Source organism: Microtus ochrogaster, linkage group LG3, assembly GCF_000317375.1.
Source record: "Microtus ochrogaster isolate Prairie Vole_2 linkage group LG3, MicOch1.0, whole genome shotgun sequence".
In the NCBI taxonomy this organism is placed as follows: domain Eukaryota; kingdom Metazoa; phylum Chordata; class Mammalia; order Rodentia; family Cricetidae; genus Microtus; species Microtus ochrogaster.
This window is the reverse complement of record NC_022029.1, coordinates 21,673,000-21,695,091: the sequence shown is the minus strand read 5'-3', so window position 1 is coordinate 21,695,091 and position 22,092 is coordinate 21,673,000. Positions and strand designations below refer to the sequence as shown.

The 22,092-nt window shown below is 36.2% G+C and overlaps 1 protein-coding gene across 6 annotated transcripts in view; it reads left to right on the top strand.

The window, feature by feature from the left end:
- Smarcad1 (SWI/SNF-related, matrix-associated actin-dependent regulator of chromatin, subfamily a, containing DEAD/H box 1) overlaps window positions 1-22,092 on the top strand; it is a 68,184-nt gene that overhangs the window by 35,192 nt on the left and 10,900 nt on the right. For 3 of the 6 annotated variants that reach the window (XM_013351290.2, XM_026785925.1, XM_026785926.1), the window contains exons 10-16: window positions 8,708-8,907; window positions 14,744-14,834; window positions 17,074-17,173; window positions 18,014-18,073; window positions 18,172-18,247; window positions 19,903-20,038; window positions 20,558-20,695. In XM_013351290.2, coding sequence (XP_013206744.1) covers window positions 8,708-8,907; window positions 14,744-14,834; window positions 17,074-17,173; window positions 18,014-18,073; window positions 18,172-18,247; window positions 19,903-20,038; window positions 20,558-20,695 — 801 coding nt within the window. The other 3 variants (XM_013351291.1, XM_026785928.1, XM_026785929.1) reach the window with 3 other exon arrangements.

Sequence of the window (22,092 nt, the reverse complement as noted above, 5' to 3'; positions counted from 1 at the left end):
TCCGGCCCTTTAATAGTTGGGAAGCTCTGGTAAGGCGTGTGTGTGTGTGTGTGTGTGTGTGTGTGTGTGTGTGTGTGTGTGTGTGTGTGTGAGAGTGTTTGATTTACAGTACCGTTTATAGTCAGATTGTCTTCAGCCCAGGGAAGCATAGATGGGTGGCCTTATCCTGTGTAGAGTCAAACATTACTTTCATTGTAAGCCAATAGTATTCCAAATAGTGTCTGTCATATGACCTAATTTTGAATGAATTAAGGGGTGATTTTCCTGAAAAACCCAAGCTGATTGGCTGGGTGTGCTGTCACTCATCCTTTTGCATAGAAACTTGGTTCATTTCACTGCAGAAGAAGAAATTAGAGCTTACTTTCAGGAAGGAGTTGTTTGCTAGCCAGTTCTGATCTGTTACTGCTGAGACACCATACAGAACGGAGGAATGTGGCAGACATTTGACTACAAGACTGGAAGAGCAGTAGCAGCGGCCAGAGGCATTCCATGGCCCACATACCGGCCTAAGTGCTTTATGCTTCCCCACAAAGAAGCCGTTGTTTATTTTCTTTTTCTTCTAAATGTGACAGCTCAGTTTCTAACATGTTTCTCCTGGTTAAAGAACGTGGCCATTTGATGGAGTATAGCAGGCTGCAGCATTTTTAATTGGAAAAGTAGCACAGTTGTGGAAGCATAGAATTCAAGTGTAGGAGAAAGAAGGGATGAGCTCTGGTGAGTACACTTTGCACGATCGTGTTGTGGTATTTGACTTCCTGTGAACGAGTGTTATCCAAAATACCTGGTTTTTGAGTTTTATGAATCAGTTCTCAAATCTTATTACTATTGATACGCTTCTGTATTAGATTTTACTTCAACTTCTGTGAAAATGTGGGGCTTTATTCATGAGTTATGTATAGGCCCTCCAAGCAAAGCAATATGGACGGTTGTTTATGGCTGTGAGAGATGAGGCGGCTCTTGCTGCTTTGTGGAGGTTTCAGAGTTTTTAATCCTTGTGCTGTGGAGTGGAGATGCATGTGTTTGTGACTAATTTTGTACCTATAACAAATCTAAATAAACTTGAGTGACTTCGGTAAATGTCTTGAAGTATTGATTAGGGAGGCTTCTGCACAACAGTTTTTAAAAGCTTTTTTTGTAAACTAAGGTATTTCAGCATATAGAAAAGTTAGTCCATTGCACAGACACACACAAAACCAGACAAAACCTTTCGTTTTGCCCCAAGCGTATGCTTTTCCAGAGAACATCTGTCAAAGCAGATCCCTTTCAAAACTTGTTTGACTTTGCCTGAGTGATTATTTGTTGAGGTATTTGCTGAAGGGCTTTCTCGTTCTTTTCTCCCTTTTATTTTTCTTTTAATCTTTAATGGTCTCCTCTGTTGTTATGGGGTTAGATTGCTCAGGCTTGTTAGGATTCTAATTTATTTAGTAAGGGATGTAGTTATCTGTACCAGTTTGTGTAGTCACTGTAAGCACTTGCCCAGATAGCTTATAATAAAAGCAGATTATACAATTTTACCAAGGTATATGTGCCAGATGTTTAAAAAAATATTCAGGAACTTAACTTGGAGAAGACATATCTTCTTAATTAATTGGCAGAGTTTCTATCAGTCTTGACATGAATTTGGAGATTATGCACTACTTACTTAAGTCTCTTGACTTTTTTCCTTTCAAGAAATGGAACATAAGGACTATAGTGTTTGTCCTAGCCACCCATCTTAATGCTGAACGTTTTATAAGACAGTGTAAAGGTACCTGAACAGTAGACAGTTTATTTCATTTTACTGAGTACAGTGTTTTGCTATCCTGAACAAAGTGTATAAATAAGCTTTTGCAAATCAATAATTAGACAAGTTACTCTGTAAGCCTAAAATTTATTTTTCTTAAAGCTTTTAGCTTCTACTTTCCAGAATTACTTTGACATTTTGAATGTGACAATAAAGTAATTTATTACACTAGTGAAATTATCAGTGGAAAAATTAATATTATACACATTCCTATAAAAACTATCTAATTTACTCTATAAAAACCATCTAGTTAGTGTGATATATCCATTGTTGTTAATAACAAAAATACTTATCCTCCCAAACTTTTATTTTGATACCTGCTGCACTAAGAAATTACCATGGCAGTTGAAGTTTTAATTGTGTTACACAAAGCTTATTGAACTTATAAGATATTACAGATTCAGGACAGTCTTTTTAAATCCTTTAATCTGTAAAATGATTATTGAAGTTTTGTCTTAAAATTTATAAGACTGTTTACCAGTGTTTGAATAAACTGGTAAATTCATAAATATTTTATAGAAAATACAGCTTTTGCACTTGGAAACTTTAAACCAAACTTTGAAAAGTTCTAGAGGATGGGTTTTCTTTAAAGCATTAGATATATAATGTACTATAAATCTGATTCACATACTATATAACATATTTGCTTAATATTAGCCTTTTAATAGTATATCATAATAATTCCAAGTCCTGCAATTTTCTGTGTTGCTCTAATTTTCTTTCCAGAAGATTTCTTTCCCCCCTTTCCCTCCTTAAGTTAAAATGTTTTCAAATCTCATCACCTTCATTTTATTTGAGGGAAAAAAGGCTACTTAAAAGATGTAAATTGAGAGTAGTATTAATATCTGTAGCTTTATTCATTTCTTTCTTTTTCCTTGTATTGTGATTTAAATAATGTTAGATTTCTTTTATGGTTTTTCTCTTTTACCCAAAGTCTTTTTTTTTTTTTTTTTTTTAGAATAGCAATAGCAATACTTTACATGCTAATATAAGGAAACAAGCATTAAGTGTAGCGGTCTTTGAAATGTAGTGAGCCAAAAATGACATTTGTTTAAGTCAGTATTGTTAAAGTAGTAAAAATGGAGTTTTTATTGGCAAAGTTCACTTTTGATGCCATAAGTTCACCAATTACTTGCTGAACTTTGGTCTTTCTAGCCTAGTATAAAATAGATTAAGGGTACTATTATGTCTGTATTGTAATTTTAATTGCACTATTATCTGCAAATTAGAATGTGCATTTATGGGGCTGGAGATATAACTCAATTGCCATAGGACCTGTGCAGCACAGGTTCAATCCATGGCACCAAATAAATCAGGCATGGTCGCATATATCTATAATCATAGCACTTGGGATCTAGAAACAGGGCAATCAGAAGTTCAAGATTCTTCTTGGCCATGGAACAATTTTAGGCCATATTAGGCTATAGGAGACCCTGTCTGAAATAAAATAAAATATACTTTGTTCAAAAAGCATGTGTATTTATACGACTTAATATAGTATTTATGAATAGCTTACTTCATGAATGTTTACCTACCATCTTCAGATCTGTATCTATCTCCTTTATGAATGCTGTGTTCCGTGTAGATGTAATTTAACATTGCCTGAGCAGGTTCAGCTCCTGTCCAAGGCTTTGTTCTGCCACTGTTGCTTTGTCTCAGTGAGTCACAGACTGGTGCCTGGCTTTCCCTTGCTTGACTCTATAAAATGCCCATCTGCCTGCCACTTAAAACACTGAAATAGTTATTTCCTTTGTGATAGAGTGGCTTCATTGATTTTTGCTCTACTGGGGCTTTGTTTTAATTTGTACAAGCTAGATAAACTTCTACTTAAATTACAAAAATTACTGCCAGATATATGGAATAATGAATAATAAATAATACTGCTCAAGCTGCTTCTTCAGTAGGAATTAAGTCATTTTAGCAATTTGCTTTTAAACAGTTTTTCTCTTATAAAAATTCAAAAGTATTTGTTTTGCAAGAGTGACACGCTGTGGCAGGAGAGAGGTACTTCAGCTCCACTAGGCAGGTCTTCCATTCTCTTCTGTTCTCAGTATCAGACCTCAAGCTCAGGGCCTCATGCTTGCTCATGCAGGTCCCTGCTCAGTCAGACTGTGCCTTTCAGAGAAGAAAGTTCTTGGGATGCTGCTTGAGTTTTAATGAAAGGTGCTAATCAGTGGCATGTGGAGAATCTTTTTACATGGAACTGTCCATTAAGTAGGAATTGTAGGTTTTCTTTATTGCCCCTAAATAAATATTGATTTTGAAGATGATTTTATTGTGTAAAGTTGAAGCACTATAGGAATGAAAAATGTACTTTTAAAAAATAATTCTGAGCCGGGCGATGGTGGCGCACGCCTTTAATCCCAGCACTCGGGAGGCAGAGGCAGGCGGATCTCTGTGAGTTCGAGACCAGCCTGGTCTACAGAGCTAGTTCCAGGACAGGCTCCAAAGCCACAGAGAAACCCTGTCTCGAAAAACCAAAAAATAAAATAAAATAAAATAAAAAAATAAAAAATAAAAAATAATTCTGTCAAAGGTACCCAGTACTTGAAAGTTTCAGCATCAAACATTTTATTGATACATTTCATGCCATATAAACAAGATTCTATTTTCTTGGCTTATCTGTGACCTAGGTTTACTAAAAATTCTGTTTATAGGGTGACTTTGTACTGCTTAAATTTGGATTTAAAATCTCCAATAGTTGTTTTAACTGTTGGCTTTTGCTCTTTTGTTCAACTTTTCTGCATTATAAGTACCATGTTCTTTTGTTTTTTATATTTCCATACTCAGGACTAGAATTGAGAATTTCACACTAAGAATTTCAGCAGTCACCCTTCTGGTACATAGAATTATTTGAATTAAACTTTTTTTTTTTTTTGCTTAATTCTTTTATGTGTATGAATGTTTTGCCTGCATGTATGTTTGTACACCTTATGTGTACTTGGTGCCTATGGAAGCCAGAAGAGAAAGTGTTGGGTTCCCTGGAGGTGGAGTTCCAATTGTGACTGTTAACTGTCCCCTGCAGGTTCTGGGAATTAAACCTAGGTCCTTTGGAAGAATAGCGAGGGAATGCTCGTAACTGCTGAGCCATCTCATGAGTCCCTTTTATTTTAATTTTTATTGTTTTAGACAAGGCTGTATGACCTCACTTGACATCAAGTTTTTGATCTTTTTGCTTTGGCCTCCTGATTGCAGGGATTGAAAATATGTATAGGGTCATATGTAGCCAGTGCTGACCTTGGTGTATGGTCATAGTTGAAACTATCTTCAAAGTCTTGATCTTTCTGTTTCCATCTCCCAAGGGCAGGATTTACAAGCATCTGCCACAAGACCTCGCATTAAGTAATTTTTGGAAACACAAGAAACTTAGCAGGCTTAAAGCTTCTTGTGGTCCAGTTTTCACAGTGTTTTAAAATAAGAAATAAGAAATCTTAATCGTTTTGACTTAAAACTTTTCAATTGCTTTACAGTGTTCATCAGAATTGTCCTTTGTCCTATTCTACTCTTGTTGAAAACCATCTATGCTCTTCTAGGCTCTGACATGTTGATCTTGTAGTTAAGACAGTTCTTTTTTTTACATCTGGGCTTACTGCACTGAAAGGGCTTTCTAGATTTTAGTAGCCTGCTTGTGATACAGGCCTGCAAAATTCATCCTTTCTTCTTAGCACTTAGATGGTCTTCCTAATAGCAGTAAACCCTGTGAGGAAGGAGCTGTTTCTTTATAGCAGATACTTCTAGAGTTAGAGTCATGTTTACTAAAGAACAAAACAAACAAAACCTGCTAAAATTTATGTAGTGGTAGTTGGCTACAAAAAGGAATATCAGATCACATTAATGAAAAGAATATTACTTCTTTGAGCTTAAAAATTTTTTTACCTTTTTTTCATGTGCGTGCATTTATGACTTTTTGTATGTACATGTGTATGGATGCCTGCAGAGGTGAGAAGATGATGTTGGGTACTCTGGAGCTGGAGTTATAGGTGGCTTGAGTTAACCTGATGTAGGGCACTCTGGAGCTGGAGTTATAGGTGGCTTGAGTTAACCTGATGTGGGGCACTCTGGAGCTGGAGTTATAGGTGGCTTGAGTTAACCTGATGTGGGGCACTCTGGAGCTGGAGTTATAGGTGGCTTGAGTTAACCTGATGTGGGTGCTGAAAACCAAACAAAGCAGCAGTACTCTTAACTCTCAGCCATCTCTCCAGCCCTGGCTCCAGGTCTTAAAGTTATTTGAGTGAAGATTGTTTTCATTGAAAAAAAGCACAGACTTTGGACTTTTATGCAGCTTTATGATATTATAAATTTTATGGATCCAGAATTGTTGGATTTAATAAGTTGTTGAGTAGAATGCACTATGTATTTTCTTGCACACAGTGTCTGTTCTATCTTGATCTCTTTCATATGCAAACTTCCAACAACCTGCGCAGTAGACATGATGAGGTTTTTTTGCTCTATTTTTTCATGATTTACTCTTATTATTGTTATTATGATGTCTTTTTACATCCTGGCTGCAGTTTCCCCTCCCTCCTGTTCTCCCAGCCCTTCTCTCTTTGTTTTCAGAAAAGGCCAGGCCCCCATGGATAGAACTAAATTTGGCATATCAAGTTGCAGTAAGACCAGGCACCTCTCCTTGTATTAAGGCTGGGCAAGGCAACCCAGTATAAGAAATAGGTTCCCAAAAGGCAGCCAAAGCACTATGGACAGCCTCTGCTCCCAGTGTAAGGAGCCCACAAGAAGACCAAGCCACACAACTATAACATGTAGGTAGGCCTAGGTCAGTCCCATGCAATTTTTTTTCTCTCTAACTTTTTATTCTTTTGAAAAAATTGGTGTTTTAATGAAAACTTCCAGTAGAAACTCTTTACCTAATGATTGTGGACAATTTCCCCCTGAATGAACCAAGAGGGAGGGCAAGGGCTCGCTGAGAGTATTTGCTTGACTATTGTTCCTGTAGAAATGTAATGTGCAAACATCAGTATTTTGAATCATGGGACAGACATCTGAATGTTCAAGAACATTTGTGACTCTTGTAAAAGATCTAGTTTTGATTCCCAGCATTAATATGGAATGTCACAGCTGTCTGTAACTCCAGTCCCAGGTTATATGATGCCATCTTCTGCTCTCTGTGGGCACTGTGCAAATGCAGGGCACATACATGAAGGACAAACACTCATAAACATAAAATCAAATCAAATAAATATTTTAAAAATAAAGGACAAACGTATCAGTGTTTCACAGTTCCGTTTTGTGACATACTGGGCATGGTGGCACATGTCTTTAATCCCTCCACTGGGCAGCCAGTGGTAGGCTGGAGTTTGTTAAAGGATACGAGGTTTATATAGTGAGTTCTAGGCCATCCGGTTATACGTTGTGAGACTTGTCAACAACAAAGTTCCAGTAGAATAGATTAGAGAGTTTGTCTCCTACCAACTTACTCTAGTATAGAAATGAAAATGTATTTTGTTACAAATTGCATTTTTTTTGCAAAAATAGCATATTTTAGAAATGTTAAATTTCTATTTGTGTGGGTTTCTTATTGAATTTAGAAACACTGTAACCACAAAGATGACTTATGGTAACTTTGAAGTATATGGTAAATATTGCATGGTGATATGAAACAAAATGATCTGTTTTTAATCTAGCAGATGGCTGTGTGTTAGCTTTATCTCTTCAGTTCTGGACTATGAGCTTTTCTACTTTTCTTCTCAGCAGACTGTCAAGTGGTTTCTGAGCTTTTTCATCCTTTGCACAAGATAATTCAGCTTTGTTCTTCAGGGTGTGGGCTGTCAGCTATCTGTATGAAAAATTCAGTTCATGCTTTCCTTGGGAAGACATTCTTTAAAATTTCACACAAAATCATTTACATAGATGCTATATTATAGTTGGTCTTAATGAATTTTTCTAATTATTAAATTGGTCATAATTAGCTTGTGTGTGTGCTGCTGTGATCAAGCCCAGGGTCTTCCACATGCTGGCAAATGCTGTACCACTGAGGCATATACTTAGATCCATAAAGTTATCTTTTGATTTGTGATACTTTTCTAATTAATACTCTCAGTTTAAAAGTAAGATAATAGGCGAGTGTGATAGGGAGGGAGATGGAAGGAATGGGAGGAGGGGAGGGGTGGGATCCGGGATTGGTATGTAAAATGAAAAAAGGTTGTTTTCTTTTTAAAAAAATAAAATTAAAAAAAAAGTAAGATAATAACCGGTGTCGTGATGCATGCCTTTAATGCCATTACTAAGGAGGCAGAGTCAGGCAGATCTGGATGAGTTCCAAGCCTAGGCCATATAATGAGAGCCTGCCTCAAAAACAAGCAAGCAAACCGTTTGGTATGTTGAATGATAAATAACTTTTTGATACTTGTAGGGTTGTAGTTTGATAGATATATCTTAATATTCAATATTCTTAATATTCAGTACTCACAGAAAATAGTATAAATGGAAGAGAGTGTAGACCCACAGTAGTACATTTTGGTATTATCTTTACTAATGGTGTGAAGCTGTGCTTTGGTGGAAAAAAATCAGTGGATAGGAACTATAAAAACAATATTTCTAATATAAGGAAACAGTTGCTACCACTGTCAAATTGAAAATTGGAGATTATGTATTTTGTGTGAAAAGATATATAGTGTGTTGGAAGTGGCAGGATATCAGAGTGAACCACATAGGAATTGAGATGTGGATAGGAAAAAACCAGTTCACTCAGTACTTGAGTAATAAGACTTTACAGACTTTCTCCCTGTAAAGAAAGAAGCTGGCTGTTCAGCATGGTTGTGCACTCCTGCACAAGTGAGACGGTTACAATTTTGAAGCTAGTCTAAGTCATGGGTGAAACCTTAAATAAACTAATTAGGTAAGTAGAAAAGAAATAGCATTCTGTTATTAGATTTGAACTGTTAAACTATTTTTCTTTTTATGTCGTAGTTTACAAAGATGTCCAAAATCAATGGCCTATCTGAAGATTTGATATGGAATTGTAAAACACTAATTCAAGAAAGGGATGTAGTTATAAGACTTATGAACAAATGTGAAGACATTTCAAATAAATTGACCAAACAAGTAACCATGCTCACCGGAAATGGAGGCGGATGGAACATAGAGCAGCCCTCCATTCTAAACCAAAGGTACCATTAATTAAACACATTTCTTTTGATCATGTATAAAGCATCTGGACATTTATTTGCATTGTGGCTAGAGAAATTAATTGTTATTCAGCAACTAGGGTTAGAAGAAAGCTCCCTGAGTTTTCTCAGTGGCATACAAGTCTATTTTCATTGATTGTCCATTCCCCAGCAGGATATTTTATTCTGTTGTGTCATGTAGTCTTATATAACCTTTGTCTTCCTTATCTACTAATAGATAGTTTTCTGTATATTCTCAGAAGCTATAAGGATGGTTTTAGCCATGCTTGTGTAAACCAAGTGTTTTGCTCTTTGTGTTTCTTAACTAGTTTGAAAAGCCCAGATATTTCAGTCTCCTTGGGGATAGAAATACCTTGCAGAGGACATGGCAGATAGTAACTCTACACAGTCTTCCAGATGCTACTCAATAAAATACCGTGCCAGAGCCCTGACAAAAGCTAAACCCGCAGAACCATCCAACAATCAGTAAATACTCAAGTGGCATTTCGTAATTGTGAACTGCTTATGTGGTATTGGAGGATTGTGGTAGGAAAAAGTACATTTTTAATTTCTTCTAATAGTTTACTTAATTTTAAGTAGTTTGGAAATGTAGAGTTGATCAGAATACTTCCTTTTTGGGAAACATATGCAATTGCTTATTTGAATGCTTTCTTGGGCTTTCTTTCTTTCTTTCTTTCTTTCTTTCTTTCTTTCTTTCTTTATTTATTTATTTATTTATTTATTTTGGTTATTGAGACAGCCTTAGCTGGCTTAGTGCTCACTCTGAAGCCTAAGCTGGTCTCAAATTCATGGCAATCCTCCTGACTCACCTACTTAGTGCTAAGTTTATAGTTGTATTCCACCATACAGCTACCCTTGGCTTGTGATACTTTTTGTGGTGGCAGAACCATGAAAATAGCTCAGCTTCTTCAAACCAGGGAATAGTTGAAATAGATTATAGTAAATCAGTACTATGTAGTGTTACACAACCTTAAAAGCAAGTTAAAAAAAAAAAAAGCCAAGCATGATGCCTCCCTTGTCCCTGGAATCCCAGCAGGGAGGCCAAGAAGGGAGGATCAACATGAGTTTTAGGGCAGCATTGGCCAAATTGTGAGTTCTAGGCTAGTTTGGACCATGGGGGGGGGGGGCAGGACCTAACAATCAGAGACAGAGGAGGGAGGGAGGGGGGAGAGACACAGAGAGAGAGTGAGAGACAGAGGGGGGGATTGTTTGTACTTTTATGGTTATGGAAAATATTTCTTGTTCTTATTTTAGCACTAGGGTTTTGGCAAAATGTTTACCTTAGTTGATTTTAGTTACATCTGATACTTTTCTAATTTAATGATCAAAGCATGTTTGCTGATGATCATTTGTTAATAGTTCAAAATCATAGTATGAAGCAAGCAGTAAAAGATGTGGTTATTGGCCTTTAATAGTAAGCTCGAATCTTTTCTGTACCCTTCTAGGGTGCTTTGTGGTGGTGTAGGGAAACGAGATGCAGCTCCCACAAAAGAAGCCCTTTGTGTGTTGCGTAGACAGAACTATGTCAGCAAAGTCATCTCCTAAGTATAGTTGGAGCTGCTGCTGCTGCTTGTTCTTCATCGTGGACGTGGGGGTTCTTCACTCTGCCAGACTTTCCCAGTTGAGTCCACTTTATCATAACTTGGAGTTCAAATTGTACTTGACCGCATCACTCACAAACTTTCAACCCACGTTCACAATTCCTCTTCTAAATAGTGTGGTCAGGTATTACTCTCCTTCCCTTAGACTAAGGGATTAAAGCCATAGTTTAATATAAATAGTAATGGGTTTCATTATGATATTTTTATTTTTAATGAAATGCTTGATAGATGAGAAATTAATTTTTAAGTTCTCGTTAGATCAAAGTCTTAGGTGAACCCTCCCTCCCACCATTTTTGCTCAGACTGTCCAACCTTTGTGGCTGCCAGTGTAGAAACATTTGGAGTTAATCCTTACAGTTAATCGTGTCTAGACAGCAACTACCACACTTGCATCTTTATTTAGCTTTGATAGTGCTAGGGATAGAACCCAGCCGTTCCCCATTGAGTACAGTCCTGTGTTACATCCCTAGCCCTAGGATCTTTCTCTTAACAGAACATGGCCTTGTGTCATAGTATACACAGAAGCAATCCTAAAGCTAAGTGTTTAGTTTCCAGTGTAAATTATTATGAACTGTAATAGGAGAAAATTTGCCTTTGGAGATACAGACATTTCAGAACTTCGTGTTATAAATGACATCGAGTATATGAGTTGGCTCATCTGTTAAGAGTGCTTACTGCTGCTCCTCAGGACTTGAGTTCAGTTCCCAGCACCCACATCCGGCAGCTTACAAATGCCTGGAAATCCATTTTGCTCCTGTGGTTTGGTGCCTTTTTCTGGCCTCTGTGGGCATTCACATACCCCTCTCTTCCCATGCACATAAATAATAACAACAAATCATTTAAAAAATAAAATCTTTGTAGAGAAAAATAAAAATTGTCATGTGTATTTTAAAACTATTACATATTCAAACTTATTATTTTACAGTGTCAAACTTGTTTGAAGATAAAATGTAATGATGCAAGGTGCAGTGGCATAAAATTTCACCTTAATTAGCTTAAATTTTAGAGTAAGCATGTTGGATATTGTTCCATGGATTTTTCTTACTGTAGCTGTAGCCATCTCAAAGGCTTCAGTAGTTGATATGGAATTGACCGGTTTTAAATTCTCACTGAAAAGATTTCTAACTTGTTCAGCATATAGTATGTTGTCTGTCTTTTCCAAGCTAAATCTATAAAAAGTCTTTAGCTTGTTTGACAGGAGAAGCCTTCTGTCCTGTTTTTAAGTAGGAGTTGGGACCTTTGACAATAATATTAAAAAGAAAAATGTCATGGTATGGTGTCGATGCATATAGTTTAGGTTGAATAGTTCTTTTCATTGACTAATATAGTAATATTTTTAGGAGCCATGACATGCTTAAATGATCATGAACTTTTGGTTGGATGGCAGATCTTGTCTTTGTGTGGAACACTGTTTAAACAAGCTTCTCCAGCTCCACATTTTGAATTTCTCACTAATTATATGCAGTTCTGGCATCTCAGCTTCTGTCCTTTCCCTCCTTTGGAAATCATGTTGAAACTAGCTTTTCTCACAGCAGATGTAGACCTTACTTCATTTCACACTGAAGAATCATAATGATCGGGAGTGTTTCCCCCACCCCCCATAACAGAAAAGCTGCTTCCAAATAATCCATTTCTTCAGGAGATCTTAAAGTAGCATTTTCCTCCATGGCAGGCAAGAGAATCTCCAGCCTAGAGATGTTTATCAGATTGTACATTTAGAGTTCTGAATACTTTCTACATTTTTATTAGTAAATGCATGGTTGGTATTGACATAGTCATTCAGATTCTTAGGAATGTGTCAAAATAAGTGGGAGGGAGTTTGAATATATAACATCTAAATAATAGGACATGCTAGAGAAAGAATGTACCTATTTCAATACTTTGTCATATTAAATAGAGTTTTTTCTTTCTTTTTAAAAAGTGGTATTGGGGATTTGACCCAGGGCTTCATCCATGCTAGGTAAGCACTCTTAACAATTGAGCTATATCCACATCCAGTAAATATAGTTTAAATTTTTTTTCTTAAACCTACCAAGGTCTTTGTTGATCTTTTTATGTGGGTCCATTTGTGTTCTGGAGAAAGGATCTGTACCAGACAGCAATTTTGTCATACTAAGTAACACAGCCAAGTAGCACATGCATAAATATATATCCACACACACCTATATGCACACTTATATATGAGTATGTGTTTGTGAAACAAATATTTCAATTCAATAAAACTATTTAGTCAAATAGCTAATCCAGGTACCTTAGGCTTCCTTGTGATTGAAAATAAATCAATCTTCTTTGAATGTGTATTTTCAAATAGTTGGTGCTATTCATTTACTACATTTAAACATTTGTGTGTAGGCATTTTTGACAGATCTTTTAAACCTATATTAGTGATGAAAACTTTTGTAGTTTTGGTTGAATAATATTCCTTGTTTTTTATGTGATAGATTGTGTGTTGGAGGGTTATGGCAGTCCTCAAATGCATTTATAAATGTTATAATCTCCTCTTTTACCAAAATCTTGTTTTCATAAAATGCCAACTTTATATAATGACTAAAGAAAGCATTGATAAGGACTCAGTAATATTTAGTAGAGAATTAGTTATTGACTTGACCATGGCATAGGTCAGCAAAAGCTTTTGGGTTTTGTTATTTTGTGGTTAAAGGGTACGCTTTGAGAGAGAAATGGCTCAGAACTTAGAAGCACATACTGCTTTTGCAGAATATCTGACTTCAGTTTCCAGCTTTTGAGCAACTCACAAACCACTATAACTTGAGTTCTGGTCTCTAGGCATCAGGAGTGCATGTAGTGCAAAGATGGCCAAACACTTGTACACATAATTTTTTTTTTTAAAGATAGGTTTTAGAGTATGTCTCATTGAATCAAGTCTTTTCCCATTTCTCAAGGCAATGGTGTTGCATGGATAGGCTCATTGCCTTTGTAGGAGCACAGAAATAACATTGGAAACAGGATTCTTTTTTTTTTTTTTTTGAAAGAAGGGCAAATCACTATGATGACTTCAGAAATGTTGATATTTTTCTTCTTTGTATTGTTACTTTTTAGTGAGAAATGTTTTTATGTATGGCAATCACCAAGGCTGAAACACAGATTCATGTTTAAGGTGGAGGACTTTCAACCCCACCTCACTGGAATGAAGATGCTTTGGTTTCAGAGTTGAACCCCATAGTCACTTAGATTCATCAGCTTATGTCCAGACCTCTTTTCTGTATGTATGTAACTGAGTGTATGTAGGAGAAACTAAGGGGGCAGAGTAAAAGCTGGGGAGTAGTATAGGCTTCCACATTTATGTGTGGTGAGCGCTGTCCTCCTAATGTGAGAATAGGCTTTGGATTGAGTGTGACTTCCCAAATTAAAATCTGAGACTTTACATTTTGTAGTTGTACAACCCAGATTACTGAATCTCATTTTTTCATCTGTAAAGCCATGACAATAGCTACTTATAGTATTCTTTAAAAGTTAATAGAGTAATATCTGAAAAATGACATGTGTTCTTATTAGGTTTTCAGTAAAACGGTTGTTAATAATTTTAGTTTTAAACATTTAGGAAAATGTTTTCATCCATTATAACTCTCTAAGTTGTTCTTAGAGATTGATTTGTTTATGCATTTCCAAGTTAAAAAGTTAAAAACACTTGCATATTACTTTGGTATTGATCAATACCTAACAAATTTATATATATATATGTAAATATATGCATATATGTGCATATATGTAATTCTAGAGCTACACAAAGCTATTATTAAGCAGCCTGGCAAAAGAACAAAATTTTTTGTGGGTTTAGTTCTATAACTTTTAAGTTCTTTAGTCTAGTCAATATAATCTAATCTACTTTCATAGAATATATATGAATTTAATAATATTTATCATGATTAATATTGGATCATTTATGGAATTCAGCAACTTGGTCATCTGATGCGACCAAATATAAAAATGTTTTATGTAATTTGTGCCGCCAAAGGAAATGTCAGAACTTTGAGTACATTTTTATGAGATTTTAAAATTATTATGGATTATGTTTTAGATTTTCTTTCTTAAAATGTAAGCGTCAGGCTAAAAGGTAAGGCTCATCTAGATAGTTCTAGGCATTTTTGTGTGTGTTTATTATAACCCAAATGTCAGAAAGTTATATAGTCCAGAAAATTTCTATATTAGTGTGGAAAATTAATAAAAGTATAAATCTGTGATATTTGTTTCTTTATCAGTTTATCACTCAAGCCCTATCAGAAGGTTGGTTTGAATTGGCTGGCACTGGTGCATAAACATGGACTTAATGGCATTTTGGCAGATGAAATGGTAAGTGTATACCGTTAATAGAATTTGTGATTCAGCATGTCATTTAGAGGTATGTTGTCATTTAAAGCATGGTATTTTTTCTTGCTGTTGTGGTTTTTGTTGTTCTTTGGTTATGTATTAGATTTGTTCAAAAATGAACAAATGTAATGCTGTTTCTGCATATTCACACTGTCACTTTATACTTACTAAACATGCTATTTATTCAGTATAAAAGTAAGTAATGTTTGAGGCATTTCAGAATGCTCAAACATCAGTTGTAAAGCGCATGACAGTTGTATAAATGAACTTTAGAATCAGACCTGAACTTTGAATGTCAGCCTTACCTTTCATGGGCTATCAAGTTCTTACCAGATGACATAATCTCTCAGAACTCCTATTAATAAAAATATAATTTTTATACTCAGATTATATTTGGTATTAAAAAAGAATATATGATGTGACCAGGTGGTGGTGGCACAAACTTTTAATCTCAGCACTTACTTGTGAGTCAGATCTCTGTGAGTTCAGCCTGGTTTACAGATTAAGTTCCAGAGCAGGCTCCAATGCTGTATAGAGAAACCCAGTCTCAAAAAACAACCACACAAAAAGAAATAGGCAAACAAAAAGAATATGTGATGTGAAGTTTATCCATAAAGTTCAAATTTTTAAGTTGTCTTAAATTTAAGTTTGCCAGGACAAAAATACAATGATCATACCCTACAAGTTTGTTTCCTGTGGTTCTGGAGGCTGGAAGACCAAGATGGACATGCTAGCAAGCTTGACTTCTTTTAAGGCCTCTCTTCTTAATTTTGCAAGCAGTGACGTTGTTTCTGTATCCTCAGATGTCATTGCCTCTTTGTGCCAATCATTGGTCTCTCTCTTCTGGAAAGGACATCAGTTTGAGTAAATTAGAACATCACCTTCAAGACTGCATTGACTTTAAGTTTCTTCCTTGTGGCCAGTCCTTTAACTACTGTATCCTTAAGTGTTAGGACTTCAGCATATGTATTTTGAGGGAAGGACACATTCAGTTCCTAATGGTTGGTGCCACTTAGCTCTCTTAAAGTGCTAGTTCTTTGACCCGTTGTGTTGTGCCTTGTTTTTGTTTGGAAGTAGGGTTTCATATTATTTTGGCTAAGACCAGCTTTGACAAAACTCATACGTTCCAGGGTGAGGGTTAGAATTATGAAGCAGAAGAAAAGAGATATAAGAGAAATAAGAGGCGGAAACACAGAACAGCATCGGAAGGGGCATTCAGTGAATACTGAATTCACCTCGTTTATTTTCCATATGCTTATATACTTCGCTCCAGAAGGGGAGAGGAGATGCAACAGACTTCATTAACATGATATAAGGAATCAACACGATATAAGGAATTAACATGATATAAACTACTTAACCACAACCTAGGCCAGAATCTCTTGATTGTAGCCACACCTGTTGTCAACAACTTTGAGAGAGCAAAAATAAGCTCAAATTCTCTGACCTCCAGTCAAGGTGGAAATGGCTCACAACTGTGGGTCCCCACACTATTTTCCAAGCCATCCTGGGACTTTCTGTACTGTAACCCAAGCTTTTGTAGTTAAACTGACATAGATCATCCTGCCTTAGCCATTCAGTTGTCTGGGATTACAAATGTTGTGATCCCCCAAGCCTTGCTCTGTACCTCATTTCTGACATCTATCACCAGAGGCTGACCTCAGGCTACACTGTACAGTTTTATTCCATCTGGCTCATTTAGTACAACATGATGCTACTGGGGTTCATCTACTGTCATTGTATTGGAGTTTGTTTTCTTTTTAATTGCCATGTGATCTTATCTTCTTTCTTGTCCGTAAGAGTGAAATTGCAGAGTAATAGAGTTAGGTATATGTTTTGCTCTAGTTATGAAATATAGTTCTCAGTTTATCTAGGCTACAGTAGGTCCTGGGCCTATAATAACCAGAATTAGTCTCCTTCTAATACAATGCAAAAGTCTTTCCTATTAAATGTGTGTCATATATAAACCAACTGTTAAGATTCATCACCCATGCCGCTCATTAAAAATAAGTTATATGGTCATTTGTAGATTCTACTCAACTCATTTGAAGGCTAAAAATGTTGTAGACATTCTCAAAAGTGGAGTATGGAAAATGTAAAAATCAGTCCTGTCCAGAAATACTCCTTTTTTCTTTTCTGCTTCCGCCTGTCTGTCTGTCTGTCTGTCTGTTTGCATTCATTTTAAATTTTCATATATTGTCTTTTAAACTTTTATTTTTAGGGTCTAGGAAAAACCATCCAAGCCATTGCATTCCTGGCATACCTCTTTCAGGAGGGTAATAAAGGGCCTCATTTGATTGTTGTTCCAGCATCAACCATAGGTTTGTAATACTGGGGACAACTTTTTCTGTGTTTGTGTTGTTTTATATTGGTTTCTTATGTGGTGATGAATATTAATTTTTTGGCTTATTGTCTCTTTTGTGTAAGTGTATGTGTGCCGGGGGGGAAGTTCATTGACAATATTTTCAAAGACATTGACATGGTCATTTCTTTTGGCTTCACAATACTTAGAAATTACTTGTTAGAGTCAGAGGAGCTGGGTGAGGTGGCACACACCTGTAATATTTAGTACTTGTAGGAGGAAGTTAGGAGGATTGGAGTTCAAAGTCATCTTCATATGTGTAGTGAGTTTGAGGTCAGCCTGGACTATACAAGGTCTCTGTGGGGGAAAAATATAGCTGAATACAAAAGATAAACAAAAGAATATGATGGGGTATTGAGAAAGGGTTTTTCTGTGTTGTCTATCCATGCTTCCATGAACTTTTAGACTTGGGTGATCCTCCTGCCTTAGCTCCTGAGTAGCTAGCTGGCATTACTACCCTGCCTATCTTAAAAACAAACAAACAAACAAACAAACAAACTTTGAATCTAAAAGTATGTAATTTATTCCCTGCTTAAATCATTAATCCATCCTTTCTGAATTAATTGAATGGACAAGTTGGGGTGAGAGTTTTGTGCATAAAAAAACTGTCTCTCCTTGGGTTAGAATTATCACTTAAATAAAGTTGACTTCTACCCCTTTCCCCCGACCTTGATGCCATTTCAGATCCTCTCATTTTAATCATGAGGGATAATATTCATAGTGCTGTTTTCAAAGCAAAATTGACTTAATTAACATAAATCCTGCAATAACAGATTTAAATAATCTCCGTGTTTTGTAGATAACTGGCTAAGAGAAGTTAACTTATGGTGTCCTACTTTAAATGTGCTCTGTTACTACGGTAAGTCATTTGGTTTTCATCTTCAGATTCTTCAAATTTGAAATATCTAATTAAATACAATAAATACAATCGACGTGTGCTTCCTTTTTAAATTCTAGGTTCTCAAGAAGAGCGTAAACAAATTAGATTCAACATCCATAATAAATATGAAGATTACAATGTAATTGTTACAACGTGAGTATTAAGAAAATTTGGGAGGAGGTAGCGTGAATTTGCATGGTCTTTTTTTTTTTTTTTCCTTTAAGGGTTTCTTTCTTTTCTTTTCTTTTTTTTTTTTTTTTTTTTTTTTTTTTTTTTAAGGGTTGTCTTATACAGTCTGGAACTCTATATAGACCAAGTTGAATTCGAACTTGCCTGCCCCTGCTTCCCAAGTATTGGGATTAAAGGCATGTGCCACCATGCTCAGCTCGAAAACTGTCTTATAGTAGTAATGTGCAGGGGAGTTTATGCTGGGACTGTGCAACAGAAGTGATGGTGTGATTTATGCTGACAGTGATGGCGTTTCTTTTTAAATTTTTTTGTATAAGGCTTTTTGTTTGAGTTTGCTTTATCAGCTCACTAAAAATGGGGGTGAAATTTTTGTTCAGTTGATAGCATAACAAAACTCAGTTAAGCTTAAGATAAAATTTGAGGTTCTACACCAATAATTTATATTTCTAATTTGCAAGTAAATATTAATAACAAATATAATGAAATCTCAAAAAAATATTAGGGCAGAGTAAGGATGACAAAGAAACTAATTCTTTTGGTTTCTTTCACTTTTTTGAGTTGGGGTCTCCACTTAACTGAGTACTTCCTTGAACTCTTAATCCTTTTGTCTCCTCCAAGGTGCTGAAATGTTATGCTAGCACCACACCCAGTTTCAGTATAGCTTTGAATAGCCACTATGTGTTTGAAACTATTGAGTGTAAATATGTGGAGGAAAGCTTAATATTTTATAGTGTATTTACATTTTTATTACTGCCGTCTTCTATAGGAGTCCATTCTTGACAGTATTTATCCAAAACTTCCTTTTTCCTTTTAAGGATTTAAGATATTTCATGTAATAAGCTTTTGTGCCTTAGTGTGTATATGCACCACTTGCCTATAGTTGCCAGCAAAGACCAGAGAGGGTTTCAGATCCCCTGGATATGCGAGTAGTTACATACAGCTATGAGCTGCCAGTATGGTAGTATGCCAGCTGGAATGGAACCTAGGTCCTCTGGTCAAGAGCAAGAAGTACTCTTAACTGCTGAGCCATCGCTGCACCCCACTCCCTTCAAACAGATTTACCATTTTTTTCTTAAGTAAACATATCTAGTTTTGAACTCTTGGGTGTTACCTGGTAGTTCTTTGACCTACTGTTCTGTTTCACTATTCTATTCTTAGAAAAATGTGTGGGGCAAAGTATATAGCAGTGCTAGATTATCTCTAAATCATTCTCAAATTGACAGCTTCCCAAGTATGTCAGGGTCATCTAATATTGTAACATTTAAATTTCCTTTTGGTTAATACAGCATAATTTGGTTACATGTATGTAAATATTCAATAAAAATACACCAGTAATTGAGAGTTGACTCAATGCTCTCTCATTAGAGCCATTTGAAATGTAAAGAGAGAAATAATTGAGAGGCCGGTGAGCTGGTTTAGTAGGTGAAGCAGTTGCCCCTGTCCTGACAGCCTGAGCAGGAGAGAACATGACCTTTGGTGTCACACGTGTACTTAAACAAGAAATAAATGTAATTAAATACATTTTTAAGAAAAATAATTTGGAAATCCACATTGTGTTCTAATAAGCTCTAAGCCCCTAAATAGCACAATCTGAAATAATTCATTTTCTTTGGCAACAGGTATAATTGTGCAATCAGCAGCTCTGATGATCGCAGTCTCTTTCGACGGCTGAAACTGAATTATGCAATTTTTGATGAAGGCCATATGCTGAAGAATATGGGCTCTATCCGCTACCAGCACTTAATGACAATTAATGTAAGAATGTGTTTTATAAATGCTTATGAAAAAATTTACACGCACACACACACACACACACACACACACACACACACACACACACACACACACACACATATATCAAGGAGCCAGTCTTTGTCTTTAAGGGTCTTTTTGCTTGGTGGACCCTGTTGCCACTGTTGTGTACTTCTTGTTTTGTTTTTTGTTTCTTTTTCTTCACTAATTTTTTAGAAATGTAAAAAAAAAATACTCTTAGTACTGTGTTGCACATGACCTTCAATTTATATGGCATATAGTTTATCTTTTGCCACCTCATAGAAGCTAATTGAGGATATAATTACTACTTTCAAAATGTGACCAGCAGTTTCACTTTCTGCCTGAAGTATAATAAATGACAGTAACTGACATCAAGTATTTCAGCTTCTCTCCTATCACAAAACGATACAATGTTCTTGTACCCTTTACTGGAAACAGTAGACAAGAAGACAGGGAGAGACACTTAAAGAAAACTAATCTAAGTTTTGTCTTCACTCTCAGGCAAATAACCGTTTACTGCTCACGGGCACACCTGTGCAGAATAATCTGCTAGAGCTCATGTCATTGTTGAATTTTGTTATGCCACACATGTTTAGTAGTAGCACCAGTGAAATCCGAAGGATGTTTTCTTCTAAAATGGTAAGCATGCATGTTTGTTTTCCCCAGATGTGAAGTTGTGCTAGATGCTTTGCTCTTTCCACTCTTACTGTTGTTTTCATGTACATGCTCTATCAAGTGAGCTTAAATACTTGGTATACTATATGTAAAGATATCAGCCACAGTATGGAGGAAAATAACAAGCAGTTCTAGTGCTAGTGTATTCAGGAGTTTTGAGTTTTCAGTATCCCTATAAGAGCTGAATAATGGTTTAAAAGTGTTTGAGAGCTCAGAAATCTTGGGTTATATGTATATTTTTTAAAATGCATTCTTTTTTCCCCTTGTATATCCTTTATTCAGCCTCTACTAATTTTAATGCCTTATGCAATTATCATTATCAAAATACCATTAGCAAGAGAAAACTTGTATAACACTGTCAATTCAAAAACAGGGACTGAAAACTAGTACTTAATACCCAGCTATTAAGGTCCTCCGTCTTGGAGATGGTGACTAGCCTTTCCAAAGGTAGAACTAGAGTCTTAGAGTTTAGGATTTCCAGATACCCAGTGGGTGTCTCTTGTCTGCATAGTCACTGTCTTGGGAAGCTAGAGGCTTCTGGGGGTAGAGCTTAGAGGTCTTACCCAGAAGCATGATATTAACCCAGTGACTTTGTGACCCCTGCTTACATCTATGAATCTACCATGTATAATCTGATGAGAGAGAAAATAGTGTGTTCTCGAACTTCGATGCATCTCATAAGAATCTCTTGTGGTCCATGACTACAGAAACTATGGTTATTAAATTGTTATTTTAGTAGACATTACGAGCATGTGAAGATGCCCGGTGCTTTATGTAGCAAACCACATTTTACTGCTTTATTCCATGGCTCTTCCTGTTTTCCACCTGCTGGGGAGGAAAGAGAGTTGACTGGACTCAGGGGTTTCTAGTTCTTAGCTGAGCAACCTTATCTAAGCAGCTTAATTCTAGAGTGTGTTGCTGAAACTTGGGAGAACACCCACCCCTGAGATCTTTAAGATGGCCTTTACCTTTGTCTTTTCTATTTGTGTATGTACTCAAGGTGCATGTGCACGTTCAGGCCAGAGGTTGACATGAGGTATCTTCTATTGTTCTCCACCTTATTGTTTTACTGTTATTAATTTAATCTCTGATAATTTCATACATGTTTATAATGCATTCTGGTCATATTCGGCCCTCTCTTAACCCCTTGCTATCTTCACCTACTTTCTTCTCACCAAGTGTCAGTCTCACTTTCATATATACTGGCAACCCACTGGGCTTAACCAAAGCTGCCATCCACTGGAGCCTATATAGGTTCCTCACCAGTGATACTCATGAGACCACGAATACAGTGACTTTGATTTACCTAGTAGCTCCCACTACTATTAGCTCCTCTAGACCAGGTTTAATGACTCCTGCTC